Source organism: Ursus maritimus, unplaced genomic scaffold, assembly GCF_017311325.1.
Source record: "Ursus maritimus isolate PB19 unplaced genomic scaffold, ASM1731132v1 scaffold_23, whole genome shotgun sequence".
NCBI lineage: Eukaryota > Metazoa > Chordata > Mammalia > Carnivora > Ursidae > Ursus > Ursus maritimus.
In genome coordinates this window covers 40,252,762-40,271,478 of record NW_024424786.1, presented here as the reverse complement: position 1 = coordinate 40,271,478, position 18,717 = coordinate 40,252,762, and the positions used below count along the sequence as shown (strand labels likewise).

At 52.3% G+C, this 18,717-nt stretch overlaps 1 protein-coding gene across 2 annotated transcripts; it reads right to left on the bottom strand.

Moving 5' to 3' along the window:
- Positions 1 to 3,373: 3,373 nt before the first annotated feature.
- On the bottom strand, positions 3,374 to 17,200 carry DPF2 (double PHD fingers 2). Of its 2 annotated transcripts, XM_040639391.1 has the most exons (12): positions 17,054 to 17,200; positions 12,507 to 12,667; positions 11,974 to 12,081; positions 11,486 to 11,649; positions 10,195 to 10,287; positions 9,953 to 10,031; positions 9,400 to 9,441; positions 8,287 to 8,424; positions 8,033 to 8,161; positions 7,837 to 7,949; positions 6,700 to 6,781; positions 3,374 to 4,691 (listed from the first exon to the last, which is right to left on the bottom strand). In XM_040639391.1, exons 1-12 carry the CDS (start codon positions 17,083 to 17,085, stop codon positions 4,615 to 4,617), a joined length of 1,218 nt encoding a protein of 405 aa, XP_040495325.1. In that variant the 5' UTR covers positions 17,086 to 17,200; the 3' UTR covers positions 3,374 to 4,614. The 2 variants fall into 2 exon arrangements, with proteins under 2 accessions (XP_040495325.1, XP_040495326.1); XM_040639392.1 differs by lacking the exon at positions 9,400 to 9,441.
- Positions 17,201 to 18,717: the final 1,517 nt, after the last annotated feature.

Sequence of the window (18,717 nt, the reverse complement as noted above, 5' to 3'; positions counted from 1 at the left end):
GGGGAGACTGGGCCAGCTGGGATGGAGTGAGACGGTGCACTGGGTAGGTGTTCAGAGGGCTGGGCTGGAAGGAATGGAATGGCTAGGCTGAGGGAGCAGTGGGCTGGGCACGCACCAGGAGGAATGCCAGAGCAGAGCTGGGGAGGGGGTGGCTCACTGGTCAGAGGGAGGAGTCTGGCCTGGGGTTGGGGGGAGAAGGATGAATAAAGCCAAGGGGACAGCTGCAGAGACAACAAAGGAGTATGGATGGGGGAGGACGGGGGACGGGCTGAGTGGGGCAGGTGTAGGGGATAATGGGGGGGGTAGTCTCTGGGAGGGGGAGGGGGATGATGGCTTGAGCTGGATTTAAATAAAGATACTGGGGGCAGGGTGGTGAGTGGATGAGCAGAGTTGAGGTGACAAGTGTGCAGACGACAAAGAGGGACAGATGGGGGCAGAAGGAGCGAGGCAAATTTGGTGCTGAGTCCTGAGGAGGTAAGACTGGGCGGGGGTCCGGCCTGGAGAGGGAGAGGGAGCGGGAGCTCGGGGCCGAGATGGCAGGTGCACAGGGGACAAACAGCAAGAGGGGTGAGGAGGTCGCGGGCAGCAAGAGGGACAGGGTGTCCCCAGAGGGAAGGGAGGTGGCCTGGGAGGGATACTAGAGCTCGGGCACGAGCGCCTGGGACCGAGGCAGGCCGAGAGCCGGGCTCCACAACCTGGCCGGCCTCTCTCCATCTCGACGCGGGGTCTGTCGGCGGGGCGTACCCAGGCGCCCGCCCGCCCGGTCTCCCCGCCTCCCGGCATCCCGCTCCGCACCCACCTCAGGCACTCGTCCCGCGGCTCCCGCCCCTGCCCCGGCTCGGCTCGGAGCCCCCGTCCGGGCGGCGACGGGAGAGCAGGGGAGGGACGGGCGCCAGGACCCGGAGGGCGGAGTGGGCCGAGGGGCTGCGCGGGTGGCGGGCGGCGGGCGGCGGGCGCGCGCACAGCAGGGCCCCGTGCGCGCCGCCCGCGCCGGGCTCTCTCCCGGCTGGGAAGACCGCTGTGCGGCCGCTCGGCTCCCATCCGCCGCAGCCCCGCCCAGGCCCCATCAGATTGGCCCTCAATGACGTCCCGTCCCGCCCCCAGCTAGGTCTCATTGGACGTCGTGGAAGTGGCGGGGCCCTCCTGGGGGCGGGGCTCCCAGCGCGAGGGGCGGCGAGGCGGAGCCAAGACCCCGCGGGGGTCCCCGCGGCGCAGCCGCCAGCCGCTGGGGCCTGAGGAGCCCCCGGGCAGCGCGGGGGCCGGAGAGCAGACCTGGCGTCTCAAGGCCTTCCTGGCCGTGACCTAGGCAGTCGCAGCTGTCTCATCTACCAAACAGGGCTAATACCCCTCACGGAGTGGTTGTGAGGAAAATGGAAGAAAGCTTTAAGCTACACAAAAGCTGTTACCATGGACAGCGCTGGCCTCAGGTTGATCTGTCCAGCTAGGGTAACTCCTTGCCTGGCGCCCGGTTTTCTGTGGTTTTGTTTGTTTAAGTAGGCTCCAGACCCGACGCGGGGCTCCAACTCACGACCTCGAGATCAAGAGCTGCATACTCTCTGACTGAGCCAGCCAGGTGCCCATGGTCAATTCTGATTTAGGGCAAGTAAGGACTACTTTTTATTAGTTTTGGTAACTGTTGGCAATATTCAAGTTTTTTTGTTGTTTTTTTTTTTTCTAAGAGGGAGAGAGAGGGTTGAGGGAGCGGCAGAGAGAGAATCTTAAGCAGGCTCCACGCCCAATGCAGAGTGGACTTCAGGCTCCATGCAGGGCTGGGTGTCACAACCCTGAGATCATGACCTGAGCTGAAATGAAGAGTCCAACGCTTAACAGACTGAGCCACCCAGGCGCCCCAAGATTCAAGTTTCTAAACTCAAGATCTAATACCAGTCCGTTCCTTAGTAACCTTCAGTCCTTCCTGTTCTTAGCCATTGAATGTAGGTATCTTAACCTGCGGTCCTGTGCTCGGCATCCTCAACTTCAGCCTGTTTTTCCTCTCCCACTCCCAGCTCTGATGGGAAGCCCAGGGCCACAGTCCCCATCTCTCTGCCTTTCTCACAGGCTTCCCTCCCCAACCCAATCCGTGGCCCATCATTCTTCCCTCCTTCTATGTCCCATCCTAAACCCCACCTCTTGCAAACCCTTCCCAAATTTCTTCTTAGGCCTGCTACGCATTTTTTTTTACATTTCTCTTCTCATTTCTTTTCTGGCTCCTAGACTACTCAGCCACCAAGGATCATTGCTTTACTCCCTCTGCTTCTGGCCTACTTCCATGTAAAATCCTGAGGACAGGAGATGTGCTGTTACTAACAAAATTCCCAGCTCAGAGCACCCTGCTTACTTACTGAATGCAAAGGCCTAGGCCACTGGCTCCCAGTGGGTAACAGTGGCTGTCAGACCATTTCAAAAAGCCCTTCTAAGGATACCTCAGGGCGTTCATAATCGATTGATTCAAATCTTAGAAAGTTTAAGAACTACAAAACACACTTTTAAGTGAGATACAGAAGATCCCATTATGGAAGCTGCCAACAACAACCAATTGTTGGCTGCAAGGAGTCATTTTTTGTGCCCATAAAAGTTCCCCAAAGAAGGTGGCCGTGCAGGTGGAGCTCATGCACACGGCACACGGCACAGAAAGGAAGGAATGCCAGGCGAGCAAGGTCGAGGGGCCTCTGTGCTCATGAACAAAGCTTTCACATGTCCCACCGTGATGTTCTTTTCTGTCCTTCTTTTGTATTTATATAATAATTAAGCTTCTGAACCATTTTAAGTATCTGAAATCCCAAAATCAACCATTGGAAAACTGTCACCACCGGCATATCCAAAGTCTTGCAGAATTACCTTCCAACCAATCAAAATAGACAGGATGCTAAAGTTGATTTTAACCCAAGTTTTGTATTAATCAAAACAACTTCTCTATCCTTTATAACAAGATTAGAACACGAATTTACATGAAGAAACTAGAACTAACGGGGCGCCTGGGTGGTTCAGTCTGTTGAGCCTCAGACTCTTTGATTTCGGCTCAGGTCATGATCTCAGGGTCACAGGATCAAGCCCCACGTTGGGCTCTGTGCTGGGTGTGGAGTCAGCTTGAGATTCTTTTCCCCCTGCCTCTCCTCCTCCCCCAACTCCTGCTCTCTCAAATAAATAAAATCTTAAAAACAGAAAAAGAAATCAGAACAAAGTACTCAATTTTATATCTGCTTTACATACTGGGCTTTATAAAAATTTTAATTTGGGATTAAAAGTTGTATTTCAAAACACTTAAGAAAAAAAAAACACTTAAAAACCACTGCCCTGAGGAAGAAAGTTTTAGGATGAAATGACTCTCAACTAGGAAAGGGAGTCAGGAGATAAACCATCCAGCAGGGAGTTCTGTGTAAAAACGTTTATTTGTACTAATGTTTAGAATACAGGAACTAAAGAAAGAAAGACACCTCAACTCCAAAGCGACAGTGAATTAGGGCCTGCCCACAGCCAAGGGGAAGGCCACTCCAGGGGGTGCTGGCACGGACTATCTCCCCCCACTATTTCATGTCAGTGTCACCAGGCAAAAAACTGAAGAATCAGGGTGTGAAGACCTTACCAGCTGCTAGCGAGCGTGCAAGGGAAGAAAGGGATGTCTATGTGGCTTCCCTGTGACCCAGGGGCCAGGATACACAGAGCAGGAGGCAGAGGCTCCCAATTCAGTCAAGGGCAGGAGCTGAATGTCCAGGTCCAGGAAGAACAAAAAGGGGATTTCGGAGGTAGGCTTTTTTCATCGAGTTAAAAAACAGGCACATTATCCAACGTTTCCCTGTGGCCCCCAAGCTGCTGGCCTGGCCCCCTGATTCTTCCCCTCTCCCCACAAAACCAAAGGGAATAAGGAGGGGAAGCAGAAGACAGGAAATTCCAAGGGCGGGGAATGCTTCGGTCATTAAGAGACCGCCTGTGAGTGAGCCAGGTGAGCACAAGGAAGAATCAGGTGAAGCTGCGACTCCCCCTGGGGTGGGGTGGAGTGGGTCAGGGCAGAGCAAGGACAGTGACCAAGAGCATCCTGGCTCGGGCAAAGGATCCTGGGTAGCAGGAAGAGAGGGCTGCAGAGAGCGGCTCTGGGGGAAGGAGGCAGCGAGGCTAAGCAGCACAAAGGGCCTGGAAAGCTCCTTGCAAGCGTTGCCTCAGCTTGCTCAGTTGCTCACTCCCAGCTGCTCCTGGCAGAGAGGCCCTGGTCTGGCTCGCCTCCAGGGGAAGGGTAAACCCTGGGGACCAGAGTGGAGGCAGAGCTGAGAAAAGTGAGCTGCTCTCCCACTCTTTCTCGGAGGACACTGTTTGAACCCTGTGATCGCCAGGGCCGGGGCCCAAGGCAGGCAGAGTGAATGCACTTCATGGAGAGCAGTGAGAAGCTGGGCCACGGGTATGCCTTGGGGCAGTGTGCTGCTCCGTTCTCCCTGAGGGCCTAGGGCCAGAGGCAGTCAGAGCTGCCACCCCAGCTTGCTGCTGCCAAAGGCAGATTGGCACGACCACCCGAGGTTCTCTGGACTTGTGAAAAAGAAGGAGGGGGAAGGTGGGCATGAAAAACAAGAGAGGAAGAGAGAAACAGCCCTAGATGTATGGGGGGAGCGGGGGGGGGGGAGCACATCAAGAGGAGTTCTGGTTCTGGTAGATGGAAGCTTTCTCCTTCAACAGGTCCAGACACAAGTGGCAGCTCCAGCTTCCTGCAGAGAAGCAGAAAGGGGTCAGGATGGGCCCCGTACCAGCCTAGTGTGCTGTCCTTCCACTCCCCACACCTCACTCCCAGCAGCAGGATCCGCTACAGGAAGGTTGGGAGATGTTCTGCGGTAGCAAAGTTTCACAGTTATCCTGAGCTAGAAGAAATCTTCACGGCTTCAGATATTATGAAAAATGACTCTCAATGGTGATGAAAAAAATAATCACCTGGAGAACTATTTCCAAATACAGACTCCTAAGGCCCTCTCGGTCCTCTTAAATCAGAATCTCTAGGAGGGCCTGGGCAGACAGAATTTGTTAAAGCATCTCAGCTTTAGACTTGTGATTACAGAAGAACCAGACTTTGTTCTCATGGCCCCAAAGGTCAGGATGAAGACCATGAATAGTGGTTCTAGAGAACCCAGCTTTGACTCCACATAAGATAGCTTTCTGGGAAAACCATGGAAAGATGACATGGGCTCTCCACCATCACTAGGTGTTTGAGAAGAGGCCGAGGACCAGTAACAGGAAAAGGGGGTGAACTCTGACAACCCAGTGTGTTATGATCTCTCTCTTAGAATAAATGGGGAAAATGTCCCTTGCCAGAAAAATAAGTCTAAAACTTTGCTTATTAATATTTATTATGGTTGCATTCTTCTGTGTGTGTGTTTTTAGAAACAAAATTAGCCCTTAATGCCTCAAAACTGTAAGTGTAACTGTACACCTGCGTACGTGGACGTGTGTGTGGGAACAATCCACAGCTTTCATGAGCTCTTCAGAGACACAGGGCTCTCAAAATGTAAGAAGGTCCTTTCTAACCCAAAGGTCAATACCACAGGGGCGGGCAGGCTTCTTTGTAAACAGCCAGCCCCGATGTTAAATATTTTAGGTTTTGTGAGCCACATATAGTCTTGGTCCCATGTTCTTTTTTTAAATCTCCTTTAAAAATGTAAAAACCATTCTTAGCTTATGAGCTATACACACCAGCTACGGCTGGATCTGGCGTATGAGCTGTAGTCTGCTGAACCCTTGACTTAAGAGCCTAGACCACCCATGGCTTCTAGAAGACTCTCCCTCGGCTGCCTGCAGCTCTTCACTACCTCAGCCTCTAACAGCAAGCACTTCAATAGGGAGGCCCTTCTACAGTTCACGTAGAATTTTATCTGTAAATTGGTATTTTATGGTTAAAAAATAAAAGACGGAACACACTACTTCTCCCCAAAGTAGATTTATAAACTGGGCCTGACAGATGACAAGGGCTGTGTGCTCCCCTGCAGCCGCCAAAGGACTCTCAGACTTTGTTCGTGTCTCTTTCCCCAGGGGGGTGACAGCAGTGTGACCTACATTACAAGTCAGCCTAACCACACAGTGAGCCACTTTCTCTCGTCTGTGATGCTGGCCCACATCCTTTGTGCACAAAAGCCACTGGGCATTCAGATCCTCCTGAGGAAGCTCCCGAATTTCTACAAAGGAGGGGTTTGGGCACAGATCTGGCTGGAGGGGGACCTTCAGAGGACAGCCACCACTTTCTGGTGCCACCACCGGTTTGGCTGAAGAGCTTCCACGAGCTTGGAGCCTTATTAAGCAAACTCCTGGAGGGGCAGACTGACCCATTCAGGCTCCAGGTTCAACACCTTTCCGGAGTGGGCAAGGAAGAGGGAAGAAAGGGACACTTACACCTGTCACGTTCCAAGAACTGACACCAAAGCCTCGCATCACACAAACTACAAACTGAGTTTCCTGAACTGGGTAGAGGAAAGCAAACCACTCCTTCTGGTAACTGTTTTCCGCTCAGCACCAGTTTTCTCTTTGGCTGTTGATTTTCTGCATTTCTAAATCTATCTGGTGATAACGTGCAAACGTTAAACCCTCGAAGCCAAAATGCTAGGAAAGCATTCTGAGTGAAGGCAAAATGTCTATTCCCTAAATTTGGAAGAACAGATAACTTATTGTACAAGTGATTTTCCAAGTTCCTAATAAGATACTTGTTCTGTGCAAGAGATCAGGGCAACCTACCTTCAGGAGGCTCAGACATGGACGGGGTGAGACAGTACATGTGGTAGCCACGGTCACAGTCGTCACAGAAGAGCAGCTGGTCCTAGAAAAGGCAAGATCAAAGAAGAAGGGGCAGGTGAGTGACTGGGGGGCCTCAGGCAGCCCACTGGGGGGTGGGCAGGGATGGGAGCTTCTGTAGATACTGCTGCTCCTTCCCGGAGGGGCAGGGCAGGTGGCAGGAAGAGGAGACTCAGGAATTTCTGGAGAGGAAATTCTCCACCACGACCGAGTGAGTCATTGTCATTCTACCTGAACCCTACCAGCTTCCGAACTCAGCTCATGGCCTCCACTCTTGTCCCCTACATTCTATTCTTCACAGAGCAAACTTCTCTTTTAAAAATGTTAAGGCAGGGGCGCCTAGGTGGCTCAGTCAGTTAAATGTCTGCCTTTGGCTCAGGTCGTGATCCCAGGGTCCTGGGATCGAGCCCCGAGTCGGGCTCCCTGCTCTGCAGGGGGCGTGCTTCTCCCTCTCCCTCTGCCTGCTACTCTCCCTGCTTGTGCTCTGTCAAATAAATAAAATCTTAAAAATAAATAAATAAATAAAAATGTTAGGACAGAGCACGTCACTCCCAATTAAACCCTCAGACCTGGCGATGGCTGCCTTCCAATCCCTTCTACTGAGCTCCCACTGCAGGGAGGCCCCAGCCGGCCCAACTGCCTCGGTGCACTCGGCCTATCTGTCTTAAGGCCCCTGCCCTTGTTGCTCCTCTCCTGGGCACGCTGTGCCCGCAAACCTTGCACTGGCTCCTCCATATCATCCGAATCTCACCACCAGCACCACCTCCTCGGACAGGCCAGCTCTATCTACTCAGGTACCCGGTGACCCTGCCACACCGCTGCCGTCCTTCCCTTCACGACATGCCATGAAACCGTCGCTTTCCTTACACGCTGCTTGTTCCCCACAAGGAGGGTAATTCCATGAAGGGGGGGACCCCACTGGTCTTGTTTAGCGCCCTGAGTGCCTGGAACAGCGTCTGACGCCAAGCTGGTGCTCCAGAGACACCTGCCGGCAAGGGCTCCCTGGGGCGCTGGGGAGAGTCTGGCTCCCCTTTGGGAGGCAGCATGGAGGGGCAGGGGCGGCGGCGCAGGGACACGCACGTCGTTCTCGGAGGTGCCGCAGATGTTGCAGCACTTGCACTCGATGCACTGCCAGCGGTAGGTCTTCACGGCCGCCATCATCACCGGGGTGAACTGCAGGCAGGACGGGTGCCCTGCGGGTGGGGGGAAGGGGCGCGTCACACAGGCGGCGGGGGGTGTGCGGGGGCTCCGGGGGAGGCCCTTGGCCCGGAGGTACCTGAGCGGCCGCAGTCCGAGCAGGACACCAGCTCCTCGGGCTGCCCCGTCTTCTTGTTGATCTTGGAGTCCCCCAGGCAGAAGTCGCAGTAATTATTGGGCAGGGCCAGTCCGTCGGGACCCTTCTTGGCTACAGAGAGAAGAGAGCTCTGGCAAGGCTCACAGGGGGCCTTCAGGCACCCCGCAGCCCTGCATGGAGGGCTCTTCGCGAGCAGGACGACTCCCCCTTGCCCCGCCTCCCACACGTCAGCTTACACTTCTGCTCCTCCGACCTCTGGGAAACCGGGGTGGGTGGCTGCGAGTCTTCCTTGTCCTCACCCTCCTCCTCAGCCAAGTGGGAGTGGGCGTAGTGGTAACTGAGTCCTGGCCGGTTCTTGTAACGTTTTCCACAAACTGAGTGGGGAGAAGACGACAGAGAAAGGTGTTGGGATCTGACAGTGCCACACCCCCGCCCCCCTCCAGCTGTGGGGCTCCACCTGCGCCCATCAGCTCTGTCTGCGACAGGCCTTCAGTGACGGCCACCTGCCCTCGGTGAGGAGCATCAGGCCCTGGGGCTCTCCAGTTTCCATGGCTCTTCCCTGTCACACCCCACACTGGTTGTCTGGGAGGCTGAACTCTGACCCCGTTACCACTTGCCCTGGGAATAGTCTGGGGAGCTCCAGGTCAGGAAGGGAAGGGAATTTCTAAAATCTTGCAAAATGGCAGGAAGGAAAAAAGGTAAGGAAGAGACTCCAAACTTTTTTACTTCTCAGTAAACATGGGAAGCTCAAGCTACTCCATGTATACTACAGGGCTCATCTCTGCCCAATGAGGATAAAGGAGTAGGGGGTGGGTCACCTATCAGTAAGTCTGTTGGGGTATCTGGCCCCCAAGGCAATTCGAAGACACTCCCACATCAGCGCCCTGCCCAACCCCCGCCAACCAGCAAGGAAAGCAGATCTCCACAAGGCATCTCGTACTCTGAAGCAGTGATACCGAGAAGAGCAAGGGGGCCAGCAGGAAGGAATGGGGGAAGGATGGGAGGAGGTGGCGGGATGGTGAGAAACATTAGCTGACCACCAAGTGTCTGTTCTGGGTAAGGGGAAGCAGAGGGATCTGTTTGTAGCGAGTTCCTTAGAACGCTTTTGAAGCCACCCCATGCAGCGGGGCCGAGCAGCCCTAGGAGCAAGTCTGTGGGAGACAAGCAGTGGTAAAGGCAGTTTCCAGGACTGTGAGGAGTGGAGTACAACAGAAAGCCCATTGCTCCTATCCCCATGCCATTACAGAGATTTTTACACTAACATCACAGGAGATGAGAAAGGTGGGAGAAACAAGGGAGGAGGGAAAAGGGATAGGAAAACCAAAAGTCTGAAAAGTTGAGAGAGCTACCTCTCTGGGGCGCTTTCGAGGTATGCTTTTGTTTGAAACTATCTGAAAGACAGAAAGAAAAGTCATGAGAAGAAGGCCTTGATACACGTGAGACAGGAGCGGCAGCAGCAGGGAAGCGGAGCAAACGAGAGAGAAACCAGCGGCGGTGGTGCTCCCAGGGCGGAGGGACAGAAGTGGGGCGAGTCAGAGAAAAGGGGGGAGCAGACACTGAAAAACTCGGTGCTGGACTCTGGGGGCCCTGGCTTGATTGGGGCCAGCAGACCTGGATGCGGTCTATCAAGGGGCCAATTCTGCCTGCTGTGTGTGCCCCTGGCCCCAGCACCCCACCCCAGGGGACAGCAGAAACCTCTCCCAGAGCATGCAGGTCCCACCCATTGGGTAGCAGAGGCTGGGGCCTCCCAAGGGTCTCAGAGGGAACCAGTCAGCAGGCAGGAGAAAGCATTCAGGCCTTTTGTTATCACTCTGAGCAAGAATACAACCCTCCCTCCTCTCAGATCCTGAGCAGGGGCTGGGTCCAAGGCAGGGACTACCCACCCACTCGTTAGGCACTCACTGTCACAGGCATAAGGCTTGTCCCGATCCTCCAGGATGGAAGCGTCCAGCTTCTTACGGGCACTGCCCACACCTTTACCCTGACAAAAAAACAACAAAAAGATGCCCTTATTCAGATGTCTAGGCCTGAGGAGTTAAGCTCTCCTGGAAGTGGCTGCTAATTTCACTCGAGAGGGAAAATGGCAACAAGCAATAGCAGGGGGCTCTGCAGGCTCCCCCATAGGCAGCGCCTTGCCCCCTCACCTTGGATTTCCCCTTGCCCCGGCGCTTGGGAGTGTCTTCTTCATAGTCCTCGTCGTCCAGGTCATCCAGGAAGTCATCTGGTTCTAGGATCCGCTGAGTGGACAGGAGGATTACGATGAGCAGATACAACGTACACCCAAAAGCTCCCCTGCGCCGGGCCTGGCCAGGCCACCCAGAACGTCCTCCGTGAGCTGCCCCTCCCCTCTGGCCTCGTTCCTCACTGCTGCCTTTCAACACCCCAGAATCCCATTCCTTCTCCTGTCAGTGCTTTGGGCTTTCCTTCCTTTGTGCCTCTCTTCCTGTTGTTCCCTTGGAGTGCGTTCCCCACCACCTCCAAGGGGCTGACTCAAATGCCATGTTTTCATAAAGTCTTCCCCGGTACCCCAAGTAGCCATGCCCTCTCCTGCCTCTGATCTGCTGCCCCAGGAACAGACTACCAGTGGTTCCCTTCTGACACCTCATTTCTTAGATTAATTTTCAAAGTCTATTTATTTTTTTTAGTAATCGCCACACCCAATGTGGAACTTGAACTCATGACCCCGAGATCAAGAGTAGCATACGCTACTGACTGAGCCAGCCAGGCACCCCACCTCTTAGATTTAAATTAGAGCTCTGGGTGGCGCCTGGGTGACTCAGTCAGTTAAGCGTCTGCCTTCGGCTCAGGTCACGATCCCAGAGTCCCGGGATCGAGCCCTCCATCCGGCTCCCTGCTCAGCAGGGGAGTCTGCTTCTCCCTCTCCTGCTCCCCCTGCTTGTGTTCTCTCTCTCTAAAAAATAAATAAAATCTTGAAAAAAATTAGTGCTTTGCTGCTTACTTGTGTGGGCTTATAGGAAATTTTTTTTTTTTTTTAACTGCTCTGCTTCAGCTTCCTCATACGGGAAACGGGGGCCACAATACCTACTTCATTAGCTTGTAGAGACTAGAGAAAATGATGGAAAAGCTCTTAGCACAGTGCCTGCCATATTTTTTAGCTCTTACTATTTCTGTGTATAGTTTTATCTTCCCTGTTGGTAGGGACCAGGTCTGCTTCACCCATGTAACCCCAAAAAACATTTGTGACAAAAGATGAATGAGGGAGGGTCTGTACTTGGAAAGGAACAGGAAAAACTGGATACTAAATAGCAAAGCCAGTCAGTACCCAGTGCTAATTAGGGAATGAGCGGCAACAGAACCCCCGGGCCTGCCTCCTGGCCCATAGCTTCTGCTTCCATTCCGATTACTGGGTGGCCTCTGATGAAGAGGAGGCTGGTTTCCATCAAAGCTCCCTTAGTCACAGTGTTCATCTTGTACCTTCCGTGCTCGACTGTTGGTCACAGGAAACTCGCCCAGGCTGTCATCATCCACTCGGGGATCTGGGGCACCTCGCTTCTCCAGGGGGTCGGTGCGCAATAGAGCCTCTAAACTACTGCCGTCTTGAGAGATCAGCCCCTCTTTCTTCAGGGTCTGGTCTGTGTCTGCAGGCAAGGTCAGGATGAGGCGAGGCTCAGAAGGGCTGAAAGCAGACCGCTCCGGGTCTACACAGTGCTAGGCCAGCCATGGGCTAGTCACTGTCTTTTGGTCTCTGGCTGGCCAGGAACCACGACACCCCAGTTAACTTGGCACCGTAACTTATCTGTTTCCCTGTCTCCTCTATTAGACCGAGCTCTTTAAAGGAAGCAATGGCATCTTATTCATTTTAGCGTCTTCAGGATCTAGCACTGGGCTTGGTACGTAACAGGTGACTAACAGGCCTTTCACACAGCAGGCCATACCCCTGCTCAAGGATGGGTGTGCTTTACCTGGTTTAATAGATGGGAAAGAAAGTCTTGGATCCTCAGGAGGGTGGGCTCGCCGCTTTTTCCGCCAGCGCCGGGCAGGGTAGGAGTATAACTGCCCAGAGGCCAATCCTGTGAGAGAGAAGTCAAACCCTAACCTAGTCCTGGGCAATAATATCAAACCCTTTCTAGAGGAGTAGCACCCTCCCCGCCCCCCACCCCCCTGCCCACCGAGTTCTACAGTCAGGGAGGAATATGGACAGTGAGGGCCTGGGGGTAGGAAGAGGGACAGTTTATGGAAAAGAAAAACAGATGTAAGTTCGGGGGCCTTGGCTAACACATAGCTCCCCAGAAGCCCGGTGATAGCCTCAGCAGGGTGGCCCTGCAGAAAAAAAAGATGCTGGTATGAACCTGTCTGCTTCATCCTCCCTGGGCTTCTAATCAAGGCAAGACCGTATTCACGCATGCGTGGAAAGCAGTAAAACCCTCTCAGCTGGCTCATCACTTAAGATGAGGAAGCTTCTTTCTTCCTTGGGCTCCTGAGTCTGAACCCTCACCTGGACCCCGGTGTCGCTTTTCCATCCAGATGTAACAGTTGCTCTGGGCGACTCCAGTCTGTGAGTCCAAGAAAGGAAGGCGCACACTGCGCTCGGCACAGAGGCGGGCATTGTAATTGTGGCACTGCTCCATGGCATCTTTGTAGTACTGCTCCCCGAGGCTGCGGGAGACACAAAGACCAGGTGTGTGTGTGCTGGCGCGGGGCAGAGCACAGGGCGCTGAGCTACCCCTCTGCCTTGCCATCTGCTTCTTTAGAAGGCTCAAGGGACCGGAAGACTGTGGCTTTAGTCCTATTTGCCTCCATTTCTACCTCATGGGACACCACACCCCTTCACTAAGCCATTATGAGGAAAGGCACTTTATAAATAAATTATCATCAGGAACACACGATCTCTCATGTGTCGACTCAGACTTAAGCATAACCCACAAAGACCGGGAGAAATTAATGTTCATTCTGTGCCTCTCTTGAGTCCAACCCTGTGCCAGGCAAGATGCTGTTTTTCTTAACCCTCATGACTCTCAAGAAGCACAGATTAGCTCCTTTTCACAAAAGAGGAAGAGTTCAACAAGGTCTGGGGCCCTTACTAAAATATATTTAACAAACTACGGCACGTCAATTAATTTTTATTAAGCCATAAAAAAAAGAAGGAAGCTCTTCATGTGCTGATATCAAACTATCTCCAAGATGACAAGGAAAAAAAGCAAAGTAAAGTGCTAAGAAGTGTTATAGGATGCTACCATTTATGTAACAAGAAGTGGAAAAGAGGGGCGCCTGGGTGGCACAGCGGTTAAGCGTCTGCCTTCGGCTCAGGGCGTGATCCCGGCGATCTGGGATCGAGCCCCACATCAGGCTCTTCTGCTATGAGCCTGCTTCTTCCTCTCCCACTCCCCCTGCTTGTGTTCCCTCTCTCGCTGGCTGTCTCTATCTCTGTCTAAATAAATAAATAAAATCTTAAAAAAAAAAAAAGAAGTGGAAAAGAAACTGTAGGCCTCCAGAGAGAAAAACTGGGTGACTGGGGGGGAATTTCTCCTAGATTCCATTTTATATCTTTTGAATTTTGCATTAGATACACGTTTCTCCCACTATCTGACGGTGTGCTTTCTGCCACTTCGCTTTTTTATAAAAGACCTACATAAGTACCTGTCTTCACTAACCAAAAGAGATCCAGAGAGGATTTTCGCTTTTAAGAACTGGCAATTGCTTCTTTGCTTTATGCCATGTTGGCTTGTGAACAGTTTCATAAGAACACTCTACTTTTGGACAGTGGGGGGAGACCTGTATTTAGCCAACTAAATTAAATCTATATGCTAATTTTAAAGTCAATGGAAACCGTCTGAAAATACCTGAAATTCCTTGAAGTCTACTTTTTTCCTGAGTGCCATTAGAGTGATATAAAACCTGTTTCCTCACAGGTCCATTCTAGGCCCTTTTCCATTCTCACACCATCAAATTATATAGGAAAGAACCTTCTTTCACTCAAAAGACTCAGTTTGAAATCTAAATCAAGAGCAAACCTTTAAGTACTTTGAAAAGATGGAAAACTACACAGTGCCAGGAGTTACCTGGTTCTAAGCATGTATGTAAAACCAACCTTGCTCTCATCCTCAGGGTTTAACAAACATGTTAGTATTGGAACCATAGTGATTCATATTTATATATTCAATCGATCTTAAATAAACTGAGGGCAGAGGTGGTTTCTTTCCCATAGTATCCCCAGTACCCAAGAAGGTGTCTGGGACATCTTGACTTGACTTGGGAGTAAAAAGACCTTGCATGGCTGCAAGGCACCACACGAATGTGGACATTTAGTCAGCCCATGTGGAGCTCAGCTTCCTCTGCTAGACTGGGGAGGACAGACTAGATAAGCTCTAACATATTCTCCATGAGAGACACCCTTAGCATGAGAAGCTGGACAAAGTGAGCCTCTGTTGCTTATGTCCATAACTCAAGCTACACCAACAAACCGTGCTCTGGAATCCGAGGAGGGCTTTCACAGAGCAGTCACAATAGACCACTGAGGCATTGCTTAGTATGTTCCCAAGCAACTGAAAAAGACACACCACACACAAGGCGATGACAACACAAGACGGCCTGGCTTGATTCAATGAGTGGTAATGACTGTAATTTGAGGTAAGCATGAATCTTGTGTTGGAGAGTGAAAAAAAAGGAACCGGCTCACATTAGCTGGCCTTTAGGAGGCAGCCATGTCCTCACCACACAGAGGAAAATTGGATAAACAGGGCCGAGTGCAGCAGCTCCTTTGTTTCTGCTGATGGGAATGGATACTGACACTGGAAGTCAAATGGAAGGAAGGGTAAGATGGGCTGAGGGCTGCAAAGTCAGAGCGCGGAGGTCAGAATGGGTTTTGGGGGGAACAATGAGAGACGTTCTATCACAGCACTTCTTGTGAGTCAAGTGGGATTTCAGAAGGCGGTGCAAACTGTCTCGTCAGAGAACTGGGAATGAAACACCTAAGTTAAGGGGAGAGAGGATCTGATGAGGAGAGACTAAGAGAGAATGAGAGAATTTATAAATAGGAAAATTCTTCTCCCAGAACAAGATGCAAGTCAGAAAAGATGAGTTAGTAGTCCTGCCCTCGATATATATATATAACCTCAACTGTTCAAAAAGCAGGCACACCACAAACAAGAGAAGCTCCAGAAAAGTCTCTCTCTCCTGGGTGAGAATGGTACAGGAAGAACGGAAGCCCCTTCTTAAAGGTCAAGTTCTGTAGGGAAATGTATTATTTGTGGTCCACAGCCCTCTGCAGCTAGAACTGAGGAGAAAGTTGGTTTCCCATTACTAGTACTCAGGAACCAGTGGCTGGTGACCCTCACAATCTCTGTAGTTCCTTTAAGAGAAATAAGTCGTGCTCTGTTGAAATGGGCAACTCCTCCCTTCTAGCACTACATGAAAGGGTTGGCAACTCTATTTCCCTGAAGAAAGTCCTCCAACACAAAGTCACTATTAACTCTCAAAACCTAGGGAAGTCTGACATTCCCCCAATACAATAAGATTTCCAAGGCAGAAGCTCTGATTTTTTTTCTGGGAAGCATGAAACCTGTGTAAAACCTCCCTTTACAATGGGATTGGGGTGTGGGGGGGTAGTCAACAAAGAGAAAGGCAGGGAAACAAAGAAAGAACATCTGAGTCAGGAAGGATAACTATATAAATGGTAGATCAACAGCGACATTTCTAAATTGAGGGAAATGTCAGCCTGAAGAAAGAGCTGGGGGAAACTGGAGTGGGCAGATCAGAGAGAAAGATAATAGTGTTAGGAGGAGGGGTAGCTGAAAGAGGCGGCAGGATGGAGCTGAAAGCAAGTTAAAAAAAAAAAAAACCCACAAGAGGAGAAGAAGGCACTTAGCTTAATGGAAGTGGGAAGGCATTCTCAAAGAAAAGGCTCCAGGCGGGGTGGGGTGGGGGGAGGTGGGCAAAGCAAAGTACTCTTTAAAAAGGCTCTTGGGAAGAGTGGGGGCTCAGCCCACCACAAAGGCAGATGAGAAGCTGTGAGTCCCTTAGAATAGTTCCCAAACCTTTACCTTGTCATCCGGCCAAAATCCAAAAGCCCTGCCTGAACAACTACTCACCTCTCAATTTTCCTACCTCTGAACCAAGCCCAATTTACCCACTAAAAAGAGCTTGCTCTATTCGCCCATCGGGCATGAACCCATTTCAATCTTCTTCAGGGAGGAGGCTAGGTTAAATCAAGTCCCAAAGCATCTTTAACTCAAGCCAAACAGACCACTCTCCATTTTTCCCAACAACCGTTAACTTTAACTTTGCTCGAAACCTGACCAGCACAAGGGGACTGCATAGCGCGCAGCCTGCCGACCTAGACGCCCCTCTAGGCTGCAGAGGCGTCCTGGACCGCTTCCGTCCAGTTCCCGTTTTTTGGTGGCTGGATTGGCCGGTGCGAAGGCCCTCTCCCCTTAAGTTCTTACCCTTCTGCATCTGCTCCTCAACAAATTCTTCCCAATAATGTTTTTGGTCTTGGGAATCAGATACTCAAAACCCCCAACCGCCCCCCCCCCCCCAACGTCAAGGGGCTGTTAAAACAGCTCCGCGGTGCTTAACCGCACAAGGGCTGCTGAGCCTGTTGCTCCAGGACCGGCCGCGGGCAGCGGATCGGGAGGGGTCGGCGCCGGGCTTCTCGGGGACACGGGTCGGTCCCGGGTCCGCCCTCGGCCCGGCCCCTCCGGACCGAGGCGTCTGGTCTCGGGAGCGCACCCAGACTGTGTTTCTCATACGCAACGAGGGCGCCATACTCAGGCCACCGTAAGCCCGAAGGAGCGCTCAGACCGCACGGCCCCGCTGGGAGGCTGCCCGTAAGGGGCTCCCGTGTGCCCCCCTCAGGGCCTCCACAAGTTTCCAAAGAAGCGCAACGTCTTCTTGGGAGTCTCCTGTTGCCCTCCCTACTAGGAGTCGCAACAAGGCCTTCTCGGGCACGTCCTTCCCTCCGCCTCGTCCCCTCCCGCACCGCCCCCTACTCGCAGGCCCATTACAAGACCTCCCGGCCTAGGAGAGAAAGAAACGGCTACTCACAGCTTCACTACATTTTCTACCACAGCCGCCATCTTCCCTGCTCCTCTCCCTCAGGCCGGGAGGCCCGGAGCCCTCAGCGCGCAGGCGCCGGGACCGCACCAGGGAACCGGTTTCCTCGTTCCTCTGCGCAGGCGCCGCCCGAAGGCGCGCGCCCGAGAGCGAGGCACGGAGAACAGGCTTCGTGACTGTCCACCTGGGCCAGGGAGCCGAGGGAGCCCAATGCGCAGGCGCGACAGAAACGGGCGCGCGCCCCGAGGCTCCTGCCCGAGCCCCGGGTCCTGCGTGGGGAGGGCGGGACCAGAGAGGGAGGATCTGGCGAAATGAGAGGACTGATGAAATGAAGATGTTGAAAACTGGAGGCCCAGAGATGGGTGAGATGGAGCATATGCGTTCTGCTACCTCAGCGACCTTGGTTAATCCTTTGCCCCCACTCATGGGCGCGGGGAGGGAGCTGTTGGTCGTAGCAGAAGACGAGAGTGATGCACGATCCGCTTGGGCCCCTAATCGAGTGTCCTTTCAAGGAGAGGAAAATTAACGTCCCGAACTGGGCAGTTCTTTTGCCTGAATATTGGAGTCTTGGCAAAAGTTACCTCCCCTTCCTGCCACCAAACCCAGCCACCAACCTCAGTGATCCCCACCTCCCTTGCTTCCTACTTCTGTCCCTCCACTTAGGCTCTGAAGAACTTCCCTCCTGCAACTATCCGTGAATCTTTTGTACCACTCATTTCTCCTTCACTGCTGAATCATGCAAATTCGTGTACAAACATGGCTTAATATCCTCTCAAAAAATCAGAGCCCTTCCTTCAGCCCATAGTTGCCTTGGATTATCACCCCATTTCTTTCCACCCTTTCAAAGCAGAGTTTCTGTTTATACTCCCTATCTCTGTTGACTTATTTTCAAGTCCCTCTCTGCCCAGTTTAATGGCAGTTTTGTTCCCACTGGTTCATTGAAACAGGTCCTAACAAAGACACCATGACACTACTGACCATTCCCTCCTTTTTCTTTCTCTTTTTTAAGATTTAATTAATTAATTTGAGAGAGAGAGAGAATGCGCAGGGGAGGAGGGGAGAAGCAGAGGGAGAGGGACAAGCTGAGTGTGGAGCCCGATGGGGGCTGGGGGGGGGGGCTCGATCCCATGACCCTGAGATCATGATGTGAGCCAAAATCAAGAGTGCAACATTCAACCCACCGGCCAACCCAGGTGCCCCACATTCCCTCCTTTTTCAAGCTCTTTTCAGGGTCTCTGAGATGAGCATTCTCCTGACTGTGCTCTGAACACACTGGCAGTTCCTTCAGCCTCCTTTACCGATTCTGTCCTTTGTTCCACTTTTAAATGTCACAGTCCTCACGGTGTGGTCTTTGATCTTTGCCATATACCTTATTCCATCAATTCCTAGATGCACATATTCCCTGTTCCCCTCCCCTAGTTTAATGTTTCAGAACCAGGCGACATCTTACCATCCCTGTGTTTAAAATCATTTTTGGCAGATGGGGGCTCTGGGGTATTTGTCACTGCCTACCCTGCACTAAACTTGTACAATAGGTGGCAGCAGCTTGGAAGAAAAACCCAGAAGCAATACTGGCACCCTCTTTTACCCCTAGGAACCAAATGATTGTGCGGACAGAGTATGAGAGGTGTCTCCAAAGCAGGAGTCAAAGTACA

What these genes read in the sequence shown, in the direction of transcription:
- DPF2 (XM_040639391.1), bottom strand. Translation starts at nt 17,085, where the DNA reads ATGGCGGCTGTGGTAGAAAATGTAGTGAAGCT. An exon ending in TTTCCCATCTATTAAACCAG is followed by an intron (nt 11,650 to 11,973) that starts GTAAAGCACACC and finishes CCTTGCCTGCAG; the next exon opens with ACACAGACCAGACCCTGAAG. An exon ending in CAAGCCTTATGCCTGTGACA is followed by an intron (nt 9,442 to 9,952) that starts GTGAGTGCCTAA and finishes TCTGTCTTTCAG; the next exon opens with ATAGTTTCAAACAAAAGCAT.